Here is a 24,129-nt window from a genome sequence, read left to right as displayed (position 1 = left end):
CTCATACCCAATGTTGTTCTCTTAAAAAGAAAACAATCTTTATGCTAAATATTCTAAATGCATTTTTATGCATTCAGGAACAATATAATCTAGACATCTTCAGTAGGAGTTAAGTAGGCGTACAAGTGAATTAAACCATTCAGATAAAAATGCAACTAAAGCTGCTTAGCTGCTTTGATGACTCACAAACATTTATATACATTATTTAGTATGATAATCCGTCCACATAAAAAAGGCATTCTATTTCTTTATTTTTTTATTTGACAAGCAGCAATATCATGTTTGTCATTTTAATGTAGATACAATTATTAGGTTATCTGTCATATTACAATATTTAAGTTCTTTATTTTATGTCCTTTAAGATACATTAAAAAAAAAAACACATCAACTGCAAACGTGAAGGGGAGAAAAAGCATGGTACTCAACCAAATTTCCACATTTCAGCAATACTTCACTCATTCTTTTAATAAAGTTTTAAGAAATGTCATAATGACATGAGCTTGAAATATCTCTAGGCATTTTTTCTGTCGCTCATGACGTGGCACTGGTGATGTTGTAAACAGCAGAAAAACAGGGGCTGCCAAATGACCAAATTATGGAGGCACAGGCCTGCTTTTTCCCACAGGAACACACCAAATGGTGATGGCAATGATCTTCTCACACCCACACAGGAGGAGAGCGACATCACGCTACATAACTGTATTCATCTGCTGACGCCTGGCTGCGTTCAATGTACTGTTTGTCTATCAGCACTTCAATACACTTCTTAATCATGCTGATACTAGGATTAAACCTAGCTCTTGACTGGCTAATCACCTGTGTAAGAGAGACATGGATGTCAAACTACTACTAGTTAGTTAGTTATAAATCATTACTTTTAACCAATCAGCTATAAAAGTGCCTCAAATGTACTGAGGCTTCATCAGACATACTTAATCCATATAGAAAAAACATACTTAAAACTATTATGAAATTATTTTAATTAAACTGAATAAAATCACGATTTATCAAGTGAGTGCCTAACACGATTTAAAATTTTAAACTCAGAGGGCAGTGCACAAAGAGAGAGGGAGATTAGATCAATTTTGACATGATGACCAAAAAGAATTTTTTATGTAAAGTAAGGGAAAAGCCTAATGTTTATGTTGTGAAGGAACTAAAATACAGGACACAGACTTAACAAAATCTAATATTCATACATCACTAAATTAACCAATTAATCTATCTAAATACTCATATACACCCTCAAGCTTCCATTTAACTCCTACCCAACTTTTGGCTCTGAGCTGAAGTAACACCTTCTTAGGAAAGCTTTCTGCAACATCCTGGGACTAAGTCAAATTTTTTATGTACATTCTCAGAGTACTGTATACCTTTTTTTTGGATGCATGTTACTGTAATTTCATATTTACTTGCATATTATTTCAATAAAGTATTTTTTCCCTATTAGAATGTGAACTCCAACAGGGCAGGAACCATATCTTGCTTTTGCTCTGCATTGAATCCCCAATGACAAGCTTAGTCCTTATCTCATGGTAGACAATCATATATCTGTGGAATGGGTATTTGACGTGGTCAACTTCCTTCAATAACTGGAGAAAAGACTCAATAAACTGGTGAAGTTTAGACTTTTAAAGTCAAGCCAAAGCAAATCTGAGTACTGAAATTATGAGTGAATACTGTTCACATTAAGTAATGAAGCATTTCTCTATGCTCTTTGGGAATCATATTATTTCTGTATCATCTTTACAAAGAAACATTCCTAATCTGTACACTGGTAATGCCCTCTACCTCAAGAAGCCTTGAGGACTTTCCCCCCTTTTACCTCTTGAATGAGGGCATTATGCCGAAGTACTTTCCGTGCTTTCATGATACGAACTATAGCAGCTTGGAGATACATTTTCCGGTCCTCATCTACAGCACTTCTAGTCTGTTCCATTTCCTGTTTGCATGGGGCGGGGGGGGAGTAAGTAAGACATTAAGTCATAAAAGTTGTCTTAATTTATTTTATCAGTGAGTTTAAATAAGTTTCCAAATAATACTGAGCATCAAATTATAGTTATATGTGCCCAATATCATATAACCATTACCAAAAGAATATCTATAGTGAGTTCCATGTAATCTGTTGAGTTAAAATTGGAAGGTTATTTTAAAACTTAAAAAAACTTAAAAATTATAAACTGTATTCAATGTAAATAGGCAATAAAGCAGAATTTAAATGACACAGAGCAATAACTTTCAAGACTGCTGTCCTATCAATGAGTATAGACTCTATACCACAATGCTTTTAGATGCTTTACTATCTGGCTCCAAGTGCAAACTGGACAAGCCATAAAGGGAAGGTTCTTCTCAAGCAGAGAAGCCAGGAGGGATGGGCCAAGGGAGCAAATCTCCCCGGAGCTCAAGGAAACAGCAGAAGGCATGGAAGCAGGCAATGCCATGATACAGCTCTCATAACGGCTTTACAAAGATAAAATACAATCCATATATTATAAAATATTGTTCATTAGTACAGAGGAAAATAAGATCTTGAACATTTTAGCATTCAAATTTAAGAGCAATTCACTAATGTTTGTCCCACCATGGGGGAGTAAGTTCCTGGAGAGGGCTGACCACTTGTATACCTTCACATCCTGCCCTGAGCCAAAGGACAGAGTGGCACAGAGGAAATTTAAGTAACATGAACAGACTATCCCAGAACAAAGCAATTATCACAGCTGAGTTAAAGGAATCAATCAATCAGTCAATCAATCAATCAACATGTTTACTCTGCACACTGGCTCATCTGGTAGTTTGGACCCTACTCCACACCTAATAGATCACAGTTTGAATTTTAACAAGATCCCCCGATGGTTCATTCGTACATGAAAGTTTGAGAAGCATTTTGAAGAATTTTTCTTTGAAAGATATGTGTTGTAAAACTTTCCCTTATTTTACAAATTTTCTAATTACTATTCAAGGCAGGAATTTTTTGCAAAGATGCAAAGTAGAGCTACACATTTTAATACAGTTGAAGAGCAAAGTATGATTATATTGCAACACCCATTCCTTAGATTTCCATTATACTACTGTTTTAAAAATCTGAAATACTGGCAGAGATTTTGTTTGTAAGGTTAGTTAGTAAATGCAATGAATAAACCAGGAAAGATGCATCATATTATTAACTTTGATGTGCAGAGTTTTGCATCATCTCATGTTACCACTTGCAAAGTACAATGCTTAAGTATTTCCAAAAGGAATGACATCGAAAAGCCCTTACCTGTGGTGTGTCTTTCTGCATTGACGTAGTAATTTTAAATTTTGTTCTTTTACTGCTGAAGTTCATATTTAATGAAAATGAAGATTCTACATCAATATCTTCCTATAATTAAAAGTAATTCATTTATATGTATAAAAAATAAAATCATTACATAAGAGTTGCTGCAAATAATATGCCATGAAATTAAATAATAATCAAGCAGAGAAACCTAAATTCTCATAGTCTTTTACATTATAAAGCTTATTTAAGAGAAAAATAACTGTCTTCTGTCAAACAATGGAGCAAAAAAACAACTGTTCTCTAATTTTACACTTGATAAAATTTTAATCAGTTTAGATTAAATAAATAAGCTGTTTTCTGGCCCAATTATTATATATATCTTACTTTTGGATAAAACAAAAAAGTCAAACAGAATTTAAAATTTTAATTTTTATGAAATAGCAATCTCATAATTTTAACATCACCCCATTTTGAAAACTTGAACCAAATATTTTTTTAAATGGTGCAATAACAAAACACAATTACAAAAAACCTGACTATAGAAGCCAGCTATTTCTAATGGCACATAAGCATCATTTGTCCACATCCCCGGTGTGATTCTGACAAGAGGATGTTCTTTTCAATTCATGTTTTATTCACTCTGCCAGAAGCAAGTGGCCTTTTCTCAGGTGAAAGTTTTTAAGCTAACTTTTATTTCATTATATTTTATTTTAGCTGAGCCATCTTGCCACCTGTTGGCAGCTCAGTGGCAGCTCAGCTTGTGCTGGGAATTGAACCAGCAACCCTGTTGCTCAGAGCTCGCACTCTTAAGCGAGCTCTTAATCAACTGAGCCATGCGGCCGGCCCTCTAAGCCAATTTTCAGAATCACAACTTCTCTATCAGGCTTAAGAAAGTCACTCAAATTATACAGTAGAAATTCTCCATCGGCAGGATCAAGAAGCACTGGGCAGGTAGGCTCATTCTCTATAATAACCTAAGAAGGTCTGAGAAACTGGCAGGTTCATAATTAAATTTAATGTGCAAACAAGCAACCTATATTTATTTTGTATATTTCTGGGCAGCAAATATAACAGGTTTTCGATAAATATATAACCTCTTAAACACTTAAGCTTAAAAATTTAAACTTAAATTTTAAGTTTTAAGCTTAAAAAATTTAAATCATAATTAATTAATTGCCTTACTTAAAATATTAAGAATTTTAATGCTTTGTTAAGATTCTTCAGTCAAAAAAATTTAATTTCTTGCGGCCGTCCAGTGGCCGGCAACCGATGTGCCTCACCCGGGAAGAGCGCAATCATAATACCAACATGGGCCAGTGAAGCGACGTCCTCCACAACTAGACTGAAGAACAAAAGAACAGCAACTTGTCTGTCCCCCTTCCCCGATTCCCCAACGTTGTTCCTCTCCCCCAATCCCCCAATAAAATCTTAAAAAAAAAAAATTTAATTTCTTAAAATTAAGAAAAGCCTGATTTGAATTTCAAAAATAATGTCATTTAGAGCTGTTCGATTATAGACTACAAATTGTCATCATTATCTTAGAGATGTCAGCAAAATGACTTGATGAGAAAAGTAAGGCTATTAACTTGACCACAATAAAAATGAAACATCATTTACAATATTTTCTTAGGCACAATAATTTGAAGCAGGAGACTTAACCCACATCCATTGCTTTTTTAATCATTTAAATATCCAAGCTATATTACAACAATAAAAACTTGTTATTAGAAAGAAAAAGTTATAAAAAAAAAAAGAGAAATATACTATTGGCTTGTTATTTCCATGAGAGATATTAAAAATATATGGAATGGTGGAAGAGTCCTGAAATTAAGGGACACGAGAGAGCACGTGTTAAATACGCATACAAATACACATCAATATGCTGTCATTTCCTACTACACAACCACGTATTACATATTATCAAATCAAACTAAAGGCATGTAGGCACCAACTTACATAGCCTTCTTCTCTGTGGCGCCTCAAGTTCACAGCAGTTAAGGAGGTGGCAGAAATGAGCTGATTCAAGGACTTTCCAATGCACCAAGGGCATCAATAATTACAACTTTATTTTTAAACTGTGAATATCCCATGAAAAAGCTTTAATGTTTATAAGCTTACATTCCTTGACCTTTCAATTCCCGTACCTTTTCTGAATCGTGGTTAATCATTTTCACGTCAAGTAATGATTTGATTGTTTTTGTCAGTTCCTTCTCATTCATCTGAGTGCTGTCTTGAAGCTCTTTATAGCTGACAGTTTCACTGTTGTTAAAGGCTAGAAGAACTGCCATTTGGTATGTTGTAACCATGGCTACATATGGTTTGCCCAAATAATTCATTTTAACCTCACCTACAATTAAAACAAAATTGCGACAATAAACGGATCATTCAAAGAAACATTTCAAAATTACTTGAATAATTATCATTTATTTCAGGTATTTTCTCCTGAAGTAAGGACCTATTAAATTGTTTGTAAAGACATTTCTGCTAGCAATGTAATCATTTTGTTTGTTTCAAGGCTATTAGTTTTGAGTATGTTGTATAAATCACAGTTAAGCTATCATAACTTTACCAGTCGATTTAAAATGTCTTTAAATAGTCATTGGAAGGCTAACTAAGGCTTAGGCAGAAAAAAAATCAGTTAAGTGGAGCTGGGGACAGGAGGAGAAATGAACAAAGGGGAGAGAATGTTGGCTTGCTACTAGCAATTGCTTCACATGCTATGTCTACCTGGTTTGTCCCAGGTAAGGATGAAACACACAGGGAGGTCTACAAGCACGCAGGAAACACGTATTCTGTGGCTCCAACTAAACTGTAATTTCTGCCAAAACTGTTAAAATAACATTTATCTTCCTAGCAATCTTCTAGGGGCAAACAGGAATGGGAAGACAGACAGGCAGATCCATAATTTTGTTGAAAGAGTTGACAGAATAAAAATGTGCTAGACTCTACTTTACCCTGAGAGCTATAAAAGACACAGCAGGGTTAGGCAAACTAAAGGTCTGAAACATCCTAGGGAGACAGCACACTGAAAAGCTTGTAACAAACTGTATGACGAACATGTATGCATGCTGTAACATGTTAAAAAAAGTTAATGTAAGTCAAAGGACTGCTTCCTAAAGCATCAAGTTGTGGTTTTAGTGATTCTCTCTCTCTCTCTCTCTCTCTCTCTCTCTCTCTCTCTCTCTCACACACACACACACACACACACACACACACACGGTACTTTAAGGGCCCTCATTTCAACATTCAAGTTTGGGAAATGTAGTGATGAGCAAAACATCACAAATACTGCATTGCATCATTTGTGCGATGACTGCTTAATCATATACCAGAAATTAGTATAAAACAATGCATCAAGCACCTCAGCCAGCATGTCCCTGATGCTGGAATACGCTGCCATGGGTTTGGAAACAGAATGAGTCTTCCGCCACACAAAACAGTCTTTCACCACCACCAGAACCCAAAGAGCATGAAGAGACAGCGCAAGGAAGGGGTTCAAGTATCACTTACTTATTACTAAGTACATTCCGCAACACTTAAAAAGGGATAAGCTAGTGAGTTTTGTATTACGCCTTTCTCTTGCTACTTTTTCAATAAGTTATCAGGATCGTTGTGGTATGGACCTTTCCCCACTTTTTTCAGCACCATTCTCTTATTGGTCAGCTCACAGCTGAAAAAACTGGGGAAAAGGAGGAACAGAACATGTGCAATAGAAAAGGAAACCCCACATTTGAATGATTCACTTGATTACTGTTATGTAAACAGAAAAGGAAAATGACAAAAGAGGTCATTTAACCTGCAGCATAGGTTGACAAACTCTAAGAACCTCCAAACCAGAATAAAACATTCTGATACATACATGCTTTAAAAAAACTAAGCCAACCATAATTTAAGGGCATTCACATTACAGGAGAGGAAGAGTGAGCAGAACTCTCACAACAGATTCAGCCAAGTCACCCAACCCTCCCACTACCTGTCAGCTCCCTAGTCACTATGGGAAAGTTTTCTGTACAGAAGAATGTCAGCTGCTAACTGTTGAATAAACGATAGAATATCACCAATTTGCAACCAGTAATGAAATTGCTGATTCAAGCAGGGATCATCAGTGGATGCTGAAACCATTCGGTAAGGTTGTTTCTGGAAAAGGGTTTTCACCTGCGACCCAAGTATCACCCCCCCGCCCCCCATTACCTGCTAACTGAAAAAGGGAAAGAGTATCTTTACAATGGCGCCATCTGATGGTCACCACCGTAACCAAATGACCAGCTTTAGTGCTGCTAATAGTGGGACAATCTGATATAACATGCCCTTCAGTGTAATGTGACATGAAGAACAGAGGACCACCTATAATATTTAATCTGAATATAATCAAACTTTTAGACCTAATTTCCACTCTACAGAAAATATAGGGAATAGAAAAATAAAATACATCACAATTAAAGAATCTGACAAATCTGGAATGCTGGATATTCTATAGTATTGTACAACTGGTCTGCTCTTTTCAAACAAGCATATCCAGGGGGTTAAAGGCGGGGAAGGAGGTAAATGGTGGAGAAAGGAAGTGGGAACACACAAAAATCAAATGCAATTCATGATTTTTGATTACATTAAAAGCAGGAATCAAAGTCAATGGGATCAGGAAAATCTGAATATGGGCTGGACATTAGATAATATTAAAACCCCTCACCATTTTAGCTGCTGAAATACTTGAAATCAATGAGAAGAATTCAGTCAATGATAGAAAGAATCACTTTTAAGATATGATGGGAGTTTTCAAGAAACAGAACTCTGAATTATCAGCCCAGTATCAGAGCCAATGTTTCAAAGGAGATCTGGAGCCTTGTGACAAATGTGGGCATTACAGAACAAGTACCTTAAACATGGATGGTGTCTGGGAACCTTTTGTTAAGTGAATAAATGAAAAACAAAAACAGAACTTTACCCAACGGTTTCACTAATAGATCACAGGTATTTTCAGTGCCTTCAGTGATTCAAAACAAGAAATGAATTTACAAGGTTAACATCTCTTTTCCAAAGGAAAAACTATTTGGCTTTAATTAAGATACAAACACACAACACTAAAACAAGATAAAACAAACAAACAAACAAAAGAGCTCCAAAAATCTGGTTATTATGAACCAGCTTGGGAATTTTGTACAGTTCTAAAACAGAAAAAGAAAGTTGCTCTCATTCCTATTTCAATGTTATTGATGACAGTTATCAGGACAAATTCTAATGGCAAAAATTATGTACATAGTTTTTTCCTTTCTTTCTATATATAAGTACAACTAGCTGCTAAACATCAAAAGAGTGAGCCCTGCATTAAAATTACTTTATGAGGCAGGCTGATTAGTTGCTGTGGTAATGAGAACAACCAAGAGAGTTTAACTCCCCAAGATAGATATGAAAGGGAAGTAAAAGTAAATTCAATTACATTACATTAAGATATATTAGCTTTTTTAGTTATCTAAAACACTGGTCTAGCAATTTTTTTTTCTTAAAATCAATTATGTTTACTAAATGAGACTAGAAAAAAATTCACAACAGATGTAAAATTAAAGACCAATAACTAAGTGACCACTAATTAAGAATATCAAAAAAGTCTCTACTTCACAAACTACTGAAAAAAGTAAAATGCCCAATTTGTTCAATAAAGATAAACTTATATAAATATGTATTACTATGCACTAATTATTATGAACTAATGTGTATTACTAATATAATGAGATATCATATTCTAAATGTCAATTAGTCAAATAAATGGCACTTAAGAGAAATTACTTAGATGAAATTTCTCTTAGGTGAGCAAACAGAATGACTTTCCAAATAAAGGTTATGGCAACCGATCAGATTTTCTTGTACCATTTCTACGACATATTAACATATATACCCTTTCCTTCGCATATAATAGGAAAGTTGATTCATTGTACTTTTCAGAGCATAAGAAGAGAAAGTGTGAGTGTTTGCTTTGGCTAACATATTCAGGCAACTTAGAGTAAATGCACACAGTATACAATCATTCAGGTGTTACTCCTACCTAATAATAATATATTAATTATTATTACTATTAATTAAAAATAATAAATTAACAGTGGCCCCCACTGTTCCAGAAAGAAGCAAAGGAGATGATTAGATTCTGACTCAACTTTTCTAAAGTTGGAAACTACTGGAAATTAACTGGGACATTCTGGAAAAAGCATTTAGTACTGCAGTTCACTATAGTACCTATTTGTACTAATTTCTATAGTACAAATAGAAATTAAATGTTTATATCCCCTTATGATGCTGTAATACTTAATGAAACCAATGATATCTGGCATACTTAGGGAAAACAGGTTTTTCAGAGCAGTTAATTCATCAAGTCTGGGTTTCTAAATAAAATTTCTAACGTCTATAAAAAGTTGCTTGTTACAGAAATGTAATAAACCATTATAAAATTCGGAAATTTTCTTAAGAAGAAATAATATAAGCAGCATAACTATTAAAGTACTAGTAAAAGGTGCTGCACTTAATTTCATTATTAGTTGCTTTAATATTTAGCATTAAAGGTAGAAGGACAAAAGGTTAAAAACTATCATTAGAAAAAAACCTATAATTAGGTTATAGGAAATCCCTTTCTAAATTATTAACATAATCATAGCAGACAAATTTCACTAAACTAGATATAATTAAATGCATTTTACCTGTACAGAGATAATGTAACCATGTAAGTTTCCTTCCACTGAAATGCTGGCTGTAAAATAATTCAAACTGTAAAAAAAAAAAATTATTTTCAGTACTATAACATAATTTACTTGGCTATCACTACACTAAAAAAGTTAAAAACTGTTCATGTTAGAAAAGACATTATAGCCCATCTGGTATACCCACTCATTTTACAGATGAGAAAACACATTCATGTAAATCCCTGACCAACATCATACCAATATTAGTCCAACTCTTTTCATTTACAACCTTGTCCAGGGTGTTCTCCACTAAAACACAGCCCTGAAAGTTTGACTTTTTTGTGTAAATTCAGAAATGACATAGTGATTCATTATCATTTTTGAATATCAATTTGGACTTCATAAATACTAATTACTAACCAAAACCACCATCATATACAATCCAATATGAACATATGAGTCATACTTTTATTTCTAATCTGTTTGCAAACATATACCCTTGCTGAAATGACAGGCTGAATAATATATCTATAGGTACCTATAAAAGTGACATCTATGATTTAACTATGTTTATCTAGTCAAATACTAATACGAACAAAGCTTCAGAGTACTTTGTACATTTTTTTGTTCATATTAAATTTAACTTTCTATTAATGTAATGATTTGGTATTTTAAAAACTCATTCCTTGGATTGAGTGTGTAACTATAGGACAATTAAAAAAACAGAGTTCATATCTTTTAAAGAGCTACTTCATAATATATAGTGAGAAAATAATACTGAAATGTAAAAAAAAATAAAAACCCAACTTCATTACAAAACTGAAAAACAAACAAATGCATCATGCCACCACAATTCAGAGATGTGGACATACAATACTTTTAGCATGATGTGCCATATGTAATATACCTAAAGCTTTTACTGCTGTGCTTTCATATTAAACTTTTGATATAACACTTTTATATCAAACTTTACTTTCTGCACTTTCCAAAAGAAGTTTAAATAAAGCAATTAGCAACGTCTGACCTATCAGCTGCACTATGCCCACTCCTTACAACAAAATTTACAGCTGCCAGCCAAGGGAATTAGTGAACTCTTTCAGCAGTTTATTCCAAGTTTGTCTAGTCCTGGGAAGCTAAATTTGTTAAGCATGTCTTCCCTCCAATGGTGCAGGATTCTCCTGTGTGAGCAAATCCACCAACCCTTTTGCATGATTAAAAGGAAATGACTGGCAACAGAGATACTCAAGATTTTCTGCCTGGTTCTAATCTAGGTAAAGAGAAAATAAAAATATGTCATAAAAGGATCCCACAAGTGTGCTGTGACTAATTAATAATCTCCAGGAGTGTCAATAATATTCAATCAGTACTACACAATTTAATTATGAAACACGATTTGTGGACAAAAGCAAAATAAAGCATTTTTGAAACTGAGAAAATCAAATTTGAAAAATGCTCTTGGGGGCCGGCCGAGTGGCTGAATTGGTTAAGAGTTCGTTCAAGAGTGCGAGCTCTGAACAACAGGGTCATTAGTTCGATTCACAGCCCAATCTGAGCTGCTGCTGAGCTGCCAACAGGTGGCAGGATGGCTCAGCTTAAAATAAAAAAGAAAAAAAAAGAAAAAGAAAAATGCTCTTTACGAATTATTTAAATGCAAAACTAGCTTTAGGATGTATATTCAAAGCTCTGAAGGCACATGCTTTATCTCTTCATACTCCTAGCAACTAGTACTATCAATAACGTTTTATTGATGATATCAATATGCCAAAAACACATTCCTTTATCCTTATATTTAAAATCTGGGGCTGGCCGCGTGGCTCAGTTGGTTAAGAGCTTGCTCAAGAGTTTGAGCTCTGAGCAACAGCGGTTCAAGTCCCGGCCCAAGCTGAGCAGCCGCTGAGCTGCCAACAGGTGGCAGGATTGTTCAGCTAAAAAAAGTAAAATAAAAAAATAAAATAAAATCTGAATGTAAAGATTCTTATATCTATAGCTAGTCATAACAAAAAGATTCAGTTCCAAATGGGAATATTATAAATTCATCTGGTACTAGAAAACAAGTCATATAACTTTGCTTAACTATATATCATTAAATAATCACTATCAAAGCTTATTAGTAAGAAATATGTCTTGACTAAACTTCAGCATCTTTTGCATATGATTTGAGGACATAATTAGAACTCAGAGGGCCTTAAAAATTAACATTTCATATTCAATGAGTGTTGACTTCTAATAGAGAGCTGTATTAATATACATTACTTTATATTTCTTTAGTATTAGGTGTGGACCAAGTAAAAAAAAATAAATCTAATAATTAAGATTTATTGGTCTAATGTGCAAAATAAATAACTTTTAATTAAAGTTTAATATCCATAGTTTTAAGATACATATGTGTAAAATGAAAGTAGTTTTGATAAACAGCTATAAAAATTAAGATTAAGATATAAAAAATACAAAAGCTCACTAAGGTGACATCAATTCATTTAAATGTGAAAAATGTAAACTACTAAGTATACACAGGTGGATTTTCATTCCTATGTAACTGAAAACTTGGATTTACTAGGAAAAAAATATGAGGACAAACTCCCTCTACTGGCAATTAGAGAAAATCCAAATGGAGAGAACAACATTCTTCGAAGCATAATTTTAGTCAGAAAGAAACCCACTTCTTTGTAAAGAGGAAAACTGAAACCTGATGTTCACACATTAATAAAATTTAATGGATTAAAAAACTATTATTGGGAAATAATTATTTCAAGGGGAGAGAAAAGAAAACAAAGAAGAAAACTTAATTTTACCAACCCCCACTCTGCCTTAATTTCAATTGGAAGAGCAGGTTCCTAAAAAGAAATGTTTTAAGACTACCAAGGTGAGCTGTCAGTGTTTTTCTCTGGCCTGGTCACAAGTACATCAAAATGCTTTACCTGGCTACCCAACCCTTGCCCCTAGCTTGCATCTATCCTTTCTGCAAAATGTATAATAACCTGGGCTCATACTCTGCCCATCCAAATGAATGCTCTTCTTCATACAGTTTCTAAGGTGGTTTGTACTTTAATGCCTTTTCTAAGATGCAAAAAGTCCTAAATTATACTCCTATTCTGAAAGTCTACCTTATGCCTGGTATCTTGAAATCCACCTGGCTGTTTACTGTACTCTGCTATTTCCACTCTTACTGTAACTATTGCTTCTTCTATTATCAGCTACCGCTTATTGAGTACTGTATATTGCTGTGTATAATGCACTCCCGTTTACAATGTGCACCCCCGTTTTTGGCCCAAACTTTCAGGGAAAAATACTCTTTCATTTTAATTTTTTAATTCAAATTTTCATTTGTTTACATTTAGGTACTTGTTTTTTGTATTATAAATGAATTTTAGCCTTTTTTAAAACATACTATGGTACAAGAAATTTTATGTAACAAATAATTACAAAACACAAGAACAGATACAAGGTACAAGAAATTTTATGTACCAGTAACAAATTTACTATATTTACGCATCATAGAAAGCCAAGAACTCTTCGTTGCTGCAGGTTCGTAGTTAAGTTCAACAAAACCAATTATTATATTCCAGGGTATTATTTTGCATACAAATACCGATACTGATTTCTAGAGTCACACTTTTAACTCATGAGCATAAATAAAAGAATTAAAAACATTTATATAGATACGGAATTAGTACTACCCATGTATAATGCACATCCTTCTTTTTCCCTCACAAATTTTGAGGAAAAGTGTGCATTATACATGGCAAAATACACTACTTACTATATACCAGACTAAGTAGTGCTTTAGTGCTTTACATGATTTAATTTCATCTTTATATCAACACTTTGAAGTAGTACTATTATCAGTTAACAAAAATTAAAAAGTTATTTGCCCAAAGTCACAGAGCATAGTAAATGGCAGAGTAAACCAGGACTTATTATTTGAAACCAGAAATTATGATTCTAGAGCCTACACTGTTATTTTATTTATAACCCTTATTTTGAAAGAAACAAAAATAACATATTTACTTTAAAAAATGATTCAAACTACCCACTGTGAAAATCTCTAGGAAATAGTGTAAACAAATACCATTCTCATCTTAAAGTTCATAAATATATGTATTAACTCAACGGCTCAAAACCTCAAGTCACTGCCAAATCAGGGACTATTAAAAAATAATGCAGATTTCTCTAAAAAAAAAAAAAAATTGCTACCTAAACTTCCATCCAATCAATAAGACGCTTTTTTTGGTGAATTAGAGAATCCAAAGAATCTGTTTTAAGAGAAAGGAAAACATGTCCACTCAAGAACTTGTACATGAATGTTCACAGCAGCATTACTTATACCAAAAAGATGGAAACAACCCAAATTGTTCATCAACTGATGAATGGATAAATAAAATGTGATATACCCATAACAATGGAATCTTCTGTTGCAATTAAAAGGAATGACCTACTGATACATGCTACAACATGGATGAACCTTGCTTGAAATTATGTTAAGTGAGTGAAGTCAGTCACAAAAGACCACATATGATATGACTCTATATGACATGTCCAGAATAGGCAAATCTATAGACAGCCTAGGGCTGGGTAGAGGGGGGTATGAAGTTGGGGGGAAATGGGGAGTGACTACTAATGCATAGGGGATTTCTTCTGGAGTGATTTTGGGGTAATAAAAACGCTCTAAAATTAATTGTGGTGATGGTTGTACAACTCTGTGAATATAGTAAAAAACCACTGAAATTGTACACTTTAAAAGAGTGAATTGTAGAGTATTATGTATGGTCTGAATGTTTGTGTTCCCCGCATATTCATATGATGAAATCCTAATGCCCAATGTGATGGTGATTTGGGAGGCGATTTAAATCATGAGGGTGGAGCCCTCATGAATGAGAATAGTGCTACTACAAAATAAGACCCCACAAAGTGCCTTCATCCCTTCCACCATGTGAGGAAACAAGTCTGTGACCTGAAGAGGGCCCTGGCACACGGTACCCCGATCTCCGACTTCCAGCCCCCAGAACTGTGAGAAATAAATTTCTGTTGTAAGTAAGCTACTCAGTCTGTGGTATTTTGTTCTAGCAGCCTGAATGGACTAAACTTACAGTATATAAATTATATCTCAATAAGCTGTTAAAGATCTAGTCTCTACAGTCTCTTTAAATGCTTTTTTGGTAAGCATTCTTAGGTTTCCATTCAGTCACACCTGAAGGCAATATTTACTTGAATTTTTCCACATTCAATCCATTTTACTAGATTATTTCACATTCCATATATATTTACCAAAATTACAGCCCAGAAATAAAAATTACTACAAGAGATAAATGAGGTATAAAAATGACTCAAAATTTAAATAAAAAATTAGAAAATGGTTGTCTTAAGTATTAGGTTTTAAACTTTTTTCTAATATCAAAATTTTTGTAACTTAAAACTTAGTTAATAGATTTACTAAAAGACACACATTGACAAAGAACTGTATGACACCCTTAGCACTTGAGTTTTAATATTAGTAACTATAATTTACATTATTCCTACAAGGTAGGTTAACTATAGCTTGTAAATATATTTTTATATCACACGAGCCACTAAGACTTTGGAAAAATATTTAAAGAGACATAACATGAAGACAATTATTAAAATTCCTTAGGTCTTCTAATATATTTCCTGAAAACTTACCATCTGTACACTTTTTTCCAATTCCTGGGGAATCGCAAATGTAGATGAAGGAGCCTGAGTAAGAGGCCATGCGCCAGCCTAGAAGCAAAAAGGTAAACTAAAAAAGTTAAATAAACATCTAACTTGAAAGTAAATATTTGTAAAATGATTTAAGCAACTAAAGCACCCTTCTTCTTTTCTCCAAATGTTGATAAAACCCAACAGCATTACTATCATGGCCCATTTTATTCCAAATCAATGTAATATATAACTTTAGAAGCTACAATCCATTAATTGAAAGAAATGTAATCAGGCATCCATTTATTAATCCTTTGTATTAGAGTATTTGAAATTATTAGTAAATGCCATCAATAAAACACAGTCATACCTGTAGAACATATATTTGAAAACTAATTCCCAAATCTATAACTGTGTCTTGGTTTTTGATAAAATTGTTGAACTTATTGTTGAGATCAGCACTGACACTCATATCTGTATACATCCGATGTAGCTTGCTGGTAAATTCGTAACCACAGGCTTGCTGTAAAAAAAAAGTTTTAAAAAATATACGATTTAAAAAGAAGAATAATAAACTTATTAATAGGAACGTTTTGCTATTGCTAGGTCTATAGTCAAAGGTCTGCATCTTAGATTCAAGTCTACTATACTGGAAAATTATTGACTATTGAGTAACTCAGGATAAATATGAATTAGCTATTACTTATCAATATGTAAGCCAAAATGATGCAAAAATAAACAAATTCAACTGCACTACAAAACTGGTACTTAAAGGGATATTTTAGGTGTATTTATTTATAATACAAATCTTTTGTAAAGTTAACAGTTTATCTTGTGGATGATTCTATATATATATGGAGAGAGTTGTCCTTTTAATACAGTGTTTGCATATCCCACCATATGAATATACCATTTACATTTAATCAGTCACCTTTTGATGAATTTTTATTTCCTCTTATTATGTATAATGCTGCAATGAACCTCTTTATGTGCTAGTGGAATAATTTCTAGAACATTATCACATCAAAGGCTTACATTACCTTTAATTTATTGATCATGGCTTCTTCAGAATCCATAGACATAGATAAACCGTGAATTAAACGTTTCGCCAGCATTCTTGCGTAGAACTAGATTAAGGAAATATTTCTAAAGATTACTTCCTTTCTAACGATTTAAAGTTCAAAAGTAAATCAAAGCTGACTAAAACACAAATAAAACCTCTCTATTCACAACTTACCTTTTGAAAAACATCCTTATCATCGATATATTTGAAAACAGTAATGAAGCTGGTGAGTTTGTCTTCCACTTCATTCTCAGTCATTCCCTTCGCTGATTTCTTTAGTAAGTTGTCACAGTACTTGGCAAGCTCAAATAGAAATTGACAGTAAATCTTATAAAGGGCCCCTCTGTGCATATCATGCCTCAAAGGAGGCAAAATGACAATAGTACAAAATCAGATCAATGGACAGGATCTCTGCCATCCTAAAACTTATGTTTTAAAAACTCATGAATATGTACTACAGAACTTAAAATGTATGTCATAAGGCAAATTAAAAAAAAAGTTACTGAAAGCAACAAAGGAACAAGATAAACAAATAAACAAAAAGTCATAGACATAGACAACAGTTTAGTGGTTACCAGAGGGTATGGGGGGAGGGGGTGGTAGATGAGGGTAAAGGGGATCAAATATATGGTGATGGAAGGAGAACTGACTCTGGGTGGTAAACACACGACGTGATATATAAATGATGTATTACAGAACTGTACACTTAAAACCTATGTAATTTTACTAACTATTGTTACCCCCAATAATTTTAATTAAGAAAACAAAAAACTATAAACAAGTCAAAAATCTAATCAACATTTAGTGATGAAGTATTGATATAAGTAATATAGGTTTCAAAAGAACACCTACATGAGTTTTGAGCAATTCTATAATTTTTAACATTAAGCAAGTACTTTTTAAAATTTTTACAACTCTGAAATCAAGTTTCCTTTAATGGTTACAAAAAAAATTTATCATCAAATTTCCTTTAGATTTCAGATGAAATCTCTATGAGAAGTAATGCAAATTATTTTAGAGCACACATTCTTTTAAACCCAAATTCTGTAAAATGGAATATTTTCTCCTTCAGTAATTTCTTCAGAAAAGGCTACAGTATGTGGCCTACTGCATTCCTTAAATGCCAGTATGATGTTGATAATCATTTTTATTTTTAATAATTTCATGTATTTTTTCTGACAATCTCCTCAGTTTTCATTTTCTAAGAGTGATGTTTCATAAGATTACTTTTAAGCAATCATCAAACTTACCAATTCAGGAGCTTTGCAAACAGACTTGGGTTCTCTATAATTTACAACTGATGTAAGGGCCTAAAAAGAAAACAGGCCAATAATTAGCCACCGGTAATAGGGTAAAAGTACGGCTGGTTCCATATATGCCATAATATGTATGTCTATAAATTACCCCACACAAAACACAGCATTTTGGTGGTAGCTTGTTATTTTTGTTTTCATATCTAACACAGAGTAAACTCCTCACTGTATCCTTCATGATAATTATAGAACAATTATATATCCTGTTTCCACTAAAAGCTATTCTTTATAACTCATTACTTATATTTGAACACAGGCAAAATAAGACCACCCTTTTTAAAATCTTATAACAACCATGTAAGCAAATTTCCTTTAAAGTATACAAAAATTCAAAAGTTTGTAAAATATATTTATTTTTCCTTCAACTATTATTCAATATAGCCTAAGTACTATATTCAAAGAAAAAAACCAGCAGTAAAGAATATTAAAATTATACATGCTTTTTTCAGGCCATACTAGTTTATAAACAATTCCCCTTATTTGTCAAGATCATGGGAAATTCAATTCCCATAATTCAAGCATTCAATTTAAGTATTCAGTTATTAATTTAAAAGTTATATTAATACTATTCTGATTTCCACATTTTAATTAGTTACTTAAGGTTAGTCTCCACATCTGGATTGGAAATTTCGTAAGTATTATAGAAGCCCCCATTCTGAAATTTCCTTAAAGAATAATGAGTAGGCTTCTAGTCAAGACGCCAGAATAAGTAGATGTTATGCTCACCATCTCCCACGACCACTTCAAAATTACAATTGAATTATAGAACCACCACCCTTGAGAACCACCTGAGACTAACTGAACAAAGCTCCTATAATTAAGGCTACAAAGAAGAAGCCACTTTCAGAGTGGTAGGAGGGGCAGAGATGTGAAATGGGTTGGTACCACACCATGTGAAATGGGGTGGGAGGACTATATCCACTGGAGAGGTGTGCTGTGATCACCCCACTTTACAAGGGAAAATATGGGGCTTAGCAAGTAGGGTTTAACGTAGATCTGACTCCAGAACTGACCCCAAGGAGGAGCGAGGGGTCCCAGCTATACATTGGGTTCCCCAGTCTGGACCACCACCAGTGATGGGAAGTGGAGTCCCCACAACACCTGGCTATAACAAGAGACAAAGAAGGACCCCGTAATTCTACTTCTGAGTATTTATCTGAAGAAACCCAAAATGCTACTGCAAAGGGACATATACATCCATATGCTCACTGCAGCATCATTTACAACAGCCAAGATATGGAAGCAACTTGGGTGTCCATCAATGGACAGAGGTGGCACATATATACAATAGAACATTACTCAGTCATAAAAAATAATGGAATCCTGCCATTTGTGAAAACATGGGTGGACCTAGAGTGTATTATGTTAAGTGAAATAAGTCAGACAGAGAAAGACAAATACCATATGATTTTACTTACATGTGGAATTTAAAGAACAGAATAAATGAACATACAAAATAGAAACAGACTCAAAGAAACAGAGAACAAACTGATGACTGCCAGATGGAAGAGGGATTGGGGGGTTGGGTGAAAAAGGTGAAGGGGTTAAGAAGTACAAATTAATAGCTACAAAATAGTCATTGGAGGTAAACTACAGCTTAGGGAATACAGTCAATAATATTGTAAGAACTATGTATGATGTCAGGTGGGTACCAGACAAATCAGGGGATCACTTTGTAAGTTATTATATAAATGTCTAACCACTATGCTGTACACCTGAAACTAATATAATATTGAGTGTCAATTGTAATTGAAAATTTTTTAATAAAAAAAAAATGAATAAAATGAATTACAGTTGACCCTTGAACAACACAGGTTTGAACTGCATGAGTCCACTTATATCCAGATTTTTTTCAATAAATACTGTAAACGTCTTTTCTTTCTTTCTTTCTTTATTATTAGTTTCAGGTGTGCAGAACATGCAATAGTTATCCTTTTTACCCCTCACAAGGTAACAACCCCCTTCCCCCATCCACTGTCCTCCCACCCCGGATAGCACACATATCTATTACAATCCCATTGACTCCATTCCCCCACTCTACTCCACATCCCGTGACTATATGTATATATAACTATAGTTGACATACAATATTATTCAACATCAGCTTCAGAAGTGCAGTGTGGTGGAGGCCTTATAATTTTCTTAATAACATTTTCTTTTCTCTAGCTTACTTTATTATGAGAATATAGTATATAATACATGTAATACAAAATATGCATTAATCGACTGTTTATGATATCAGTAAGATTCTGGTAATATCAGGAGGCTATTTGTAGTGAAGTTTTGGGCGAGTCAAAAGTTATACATGGATTTTTGACTGCAGGGGAAAGGTATTGGCACCCTTAACCCCTGAGTTGTTTAAGGGTCAACTTTTAAGGGAATATATATATATATATATATATATATATATATATATATATATATATTTTTTTTTTTTTTAAGGGAATATATATATTTTCCCTGACTTATGATGGTCGACTTGTGATTTTTTTTATTTATAATGGTAATATAGCAATATGCACTCAATAGAAACTGCCCTTGGAATTTGGTATTGTGATCTTTTCCAGGGTTAGTGATATACAGCACGATGCTCTCTTGTGATGCTGGGCAGTGGCAGCGATCCCCAGCTCCCCAGTCAGGCACACCATCATGAAGGTAAACAACTGATACTCTACAGTGTATTCATTGTGTTAGATGATTTTACTTAACTATCAGCTAATGTAAGTGTCCTGAGTACATTTAAGCAGGCTTAGCTAAGCTTTGATGTTCAGTAGGTTAAGTATATGAAATGTACTTTTGACTTATGATATTTTAAACTTACGATGGGTTTACCAGGGCATAATCCCATTGTACATCAAGAAGTATCTGAAGATACATAGACAATATATATATATAAAGTTACCTTATCCAGTGCACTCATAAAATGCTGATCACCATTCAAAACAGTGTTGATAAGTTGAACAAATTTACCATGTACTTCCAAAACTGATTCCACAAATAGTGTTGGCATCTAGAAATATAAAATACAACGTACAACAACACATTTTAAGAAGTTCAAGGATATAATTAGGCTTATTAGAGTTACTTAATTAAGAGTAAAGTTTTCCCCAAGCAAATTAATGTTACACATGCATGCACACCCTCAAAAAAATAACTCAAGCTAAAAATAGTCTTAAAAATCTAAAACTTTGATGTTAAAATTGGCTGTTACTCAACACCAGAAATGCTGGATTGTAGATCCTCTGCCAGAAGAACTCACTAAAAACATACTTTTCTCTGGTGTTGAAATACCATATCTTAAGGGTAGGTAACAAGATACAATCTCTGAAACCACCAGGCCTCTCACTTTCATAGAGGGTTATATAAACAAAAATCGCCTTCAAAGCCACTGAAGGCTGAGAGAGAGAAAGCAGAGTTCAAAAGCCAGTATCTGAGAAAACTGAGACCCCTGGAGCTGGGCAATTTCCCACATCTCCGACAGAAGAAACACTTAGTAGTGCCAAAATGAGTTTTTACTCTTAATGGTGATAATTATGAAGTCAGTACTAAGACTTAAGTGAGCTAAAATTATTTGCGTCTATTACAAATGCATTCTCTTGTATTTCTATCTCCCATTCCTTGACACCACACTCTATACCTCTATGCCCAAAGTCATTTAACACCTTGAATCTGTAAAATGAATAATGTAAAATAATAAACCTAATAAATACCACAGACTAATAAACCTAAACAATATAAACTAATAGTTTTACAAAAATAGAAAACATACATTACTGTGGCAGGACATAAAATCTAAGAACTTTTTGCCAAAGACAAATCTACAATGAAGGTGATGAACATCTAATAAATGCCCCTGAATAATGATGTCTATATACAGATTGCTGCATTACAGATGACAAGCAAATAGCTCTACGTCGGAAAGAGAAGTACCATTTCATATCATGTCTAGTCTATTCATCAACCATCACTAGTAAAAACAAGGGGGACGGTCCAACAAGAGTTGATGATAGGAACCAGTCTGATAGGAAAGATGCCTTGTTATAGTCATTTGACTGGCAGGGAACTCTTAAGAAAGATGGGTATTAGGCACATGTGGGTCACTGTTGGGTATTTTGGGTAGCAACCATATATTTAGGGAAAACTGTTTTAATCTAAACTTATTTCCTGGTCTACCAAATTCAGAGCACATAAAGAAAGAAAATTGTAAATTGGCTATATTACCACTGATGAATTCCACTACAACTATTAATGCCAGTTATATAGAAACATAATTATTCTGAAACAGCAAACATATTTTTCTACGAGGTTGATTAACAATTGCTAAATGAACCTATCAGTGTAATTAAGCAGCAGCCTATCTCATCCAATGATTTTCTAATAATCTGGTAATTCCAAAATGTGTCCAACAAACTCTAGGTTTAAAACACTTTAATAAAGATGTTTCATTTATTGGCATGGTAGGACTTTTCTTTCATTGTTTAAAACAGTAAATTAAGAAAAACCAACTCCATGATAATCTGATTAAGAGAAAAACATTCCAGTTCCTTAAATTAACTCACATTTTCCTGAGTGAGATTACTGGTTGCTCTAAGGCCCTCATCATGGATATGATTTTGCAGCTCCTGAATCATATGAGGTAAACCAGTGGACACAGCACGGAGTAAGACATACATATTTGCCATGTCTGAGGGGGAAAAAAATTGATTATTAAATTTCCAAATAATTCAACAATATTTTTAATATATATGGTAATAAATAGTTCAAAATACAAAATTATAAAGAGAAAGTCCCCCACACCTGCCTCCCAACTACCTAGTCCTCCTCCCCATGGGAAAGCAATACTGTGGTTGTTTAATATCTTTTCAAAATTATTTCATGCACATTCAAGCAAATTCTTCCTTCTGCCCATTTATACAAATAGTGCAGTGTATCTTATGTATCATTTGTAACTACAAAACACAACATTTTAACTTAGAGATCTTTTTATATCAGTACATAGGGCGTTTCCTCATATTTACAACTGTACAGCACTCCACTGTATGGCTATATTACAATTAATTAACAATTGATGGAAATTGGGTTGTTTCCAATCTCTTGATATTACAATGTTACAATTAATGATCCTGCATATGGACAAAAATGTCGATAGTATAAATCCCTAGAAATGGGATTGCTGTGTTTAAGTTTATTCTTCTAGAATGATCCTTCTAAACAGAGTTCCCAACAACAGGGAGCTCCTTGCCAACAATGTGTTAAACATCTTAATCTTTGCCACTGAAAGGTGAAAAAGGATGTCTCAGTGTAGTGGTTTATAAACTTTTTATTGAAATATAACATACATAAAGTGTATAAATCAAAAGTGTACACCTCAATGAATTATCACAAGTGAACACACACACATAACCATGTAATCACCGCCAAGGGTAAGAAACAGACATTACCTACACCTAGAAGTCCCCTTCACACCTATTCCCAATCACTACTCCTCTTGTTCTTCTGCAAAGGTAATAACTGTCATAAGTACTAAACCACAGATTAGTTTTGCTTGTTTTGAACTACTTATAAAAGTGGAATCATATACAATTCTTTCATGTTTAGTTTCTCTCATTCAACATGTTTATAAGGTTCACATATGTAGTTGTTGTATGTAGATGTAATTTATTCATTTTCACTCTTCTATAATATTCCATTGTATGAATATATTGTATTTTATCGATTCTACTGTTATTAGACATTTGAGTTGTTTCCAGTTTGGGGCTGTTACAAATAACGCTGCCATAACATTCTTGTATATGTCTTTTTGTACATACATGCATGCACTTTTGGTGAGGGATTATATATCTGGGAGGGCAATGGCTGGATCAGAAGATATGCATATATTCAACATTAGCAGTTAATGTCAGTTTTTCAAAGTGGTTATATCAATTTATACTCAGTCCAGTGTATAACAAGTCGCACTACTCCACATGCTTCCCAACACTTATTTCCAGTTTTTCAAATTTTATATCAAAATGTGTTATTGATATCTTAGTGTAGTTTTAATTTGCATTGCCCCATTTTGATGAGATTGAGTGCTTTTTTATACACGTATTGGCCATTTGGAAATCCTCTACTCTGCTTTGCCTGTTCAAATTTCTTGACTATTTTATATTTTGGACACAAACTTTTTTCAGT

At 33.6% G+C, this 24,129-nt stretch overlaps 1 protein-coding gene across 9 annotated transcripts in view; it reads right to left on the bottom strand.

Annotated features, from left to right (window-relative positions):
• Positions 1-238: 238 nt before the first annotated feature.
• Positions 239-24,129, bottom strand: part of CUL2 (cullin 2) — an 86,522-nt gene continuing 62,631 nt past the window's right edge. For all 9 annotated transcript variants that reach the window (XM_019652656.1, XM_019652658.1, XM_019652661.1 and 6 more), the window contains 12 exons: positions 22,515-22,639; positions 20,858-20,965; positions 17,893-17,952; positions 16,817-16,945; positions 16,620-16,706; positions 15,950-16,102; positions 15,583-15,660; positions 9,943-10,009; positions 5,404-5,606; positions 3,260-3,361; positions 1,826-1,942; positions 239-816 (listed from right to left, as the gene is read on the bottom strand). In XM_019652656.1, coding sequence (XP_019508201.1) covers positions 685-816; positions 1,826-1,942; positions 3,260-3,361; positions 5,404-5,606; positions 9,943-10,009; positions 15,583-15,660; positions 15,950-16,102; positions 16,620-16,706; positions 16,817-16,945; positions 17,893-17,952; positions 20,858-20,965; positions 22,515-22,639 — 1,361 coding nt within the window. In that variant the 3' untranslated portion in view covers positions 239-684. The remainder of the gene's footprint in view (positions 817-1,825; positions 1,943-3,259; positions 3,362-5,403; positions 5,607-9,942; positions 10,010-15,582; positions 15,661-15,949; positions 16,103-16,619; positions 16,707-16,816; positions 16,946-17,892; positions 17,953-20,857; positions 20,966-22,514; positions 22,640-24,129) is intronic.

This window comes from Hipposideros armiger, unplaced genomic scaffold (assembly GCF_001890085.2).
Source record: "Hipposideros armiger isolate ML-2016 unplaced genomic scaffold, ASM189008v1 scaffold_183, whole genome shotgun sequence".
NCBI classification, from domain to species: domain Eukaryota; kingdom Metazoa; phylum Chordata; class Mammalia; order Chiroptera; family Hipposideridae; genus Hipposideros; species Hipposideros armiger.
This window is presented reverse-complemented; position numbering and strand designations above follow the sequence as displayed.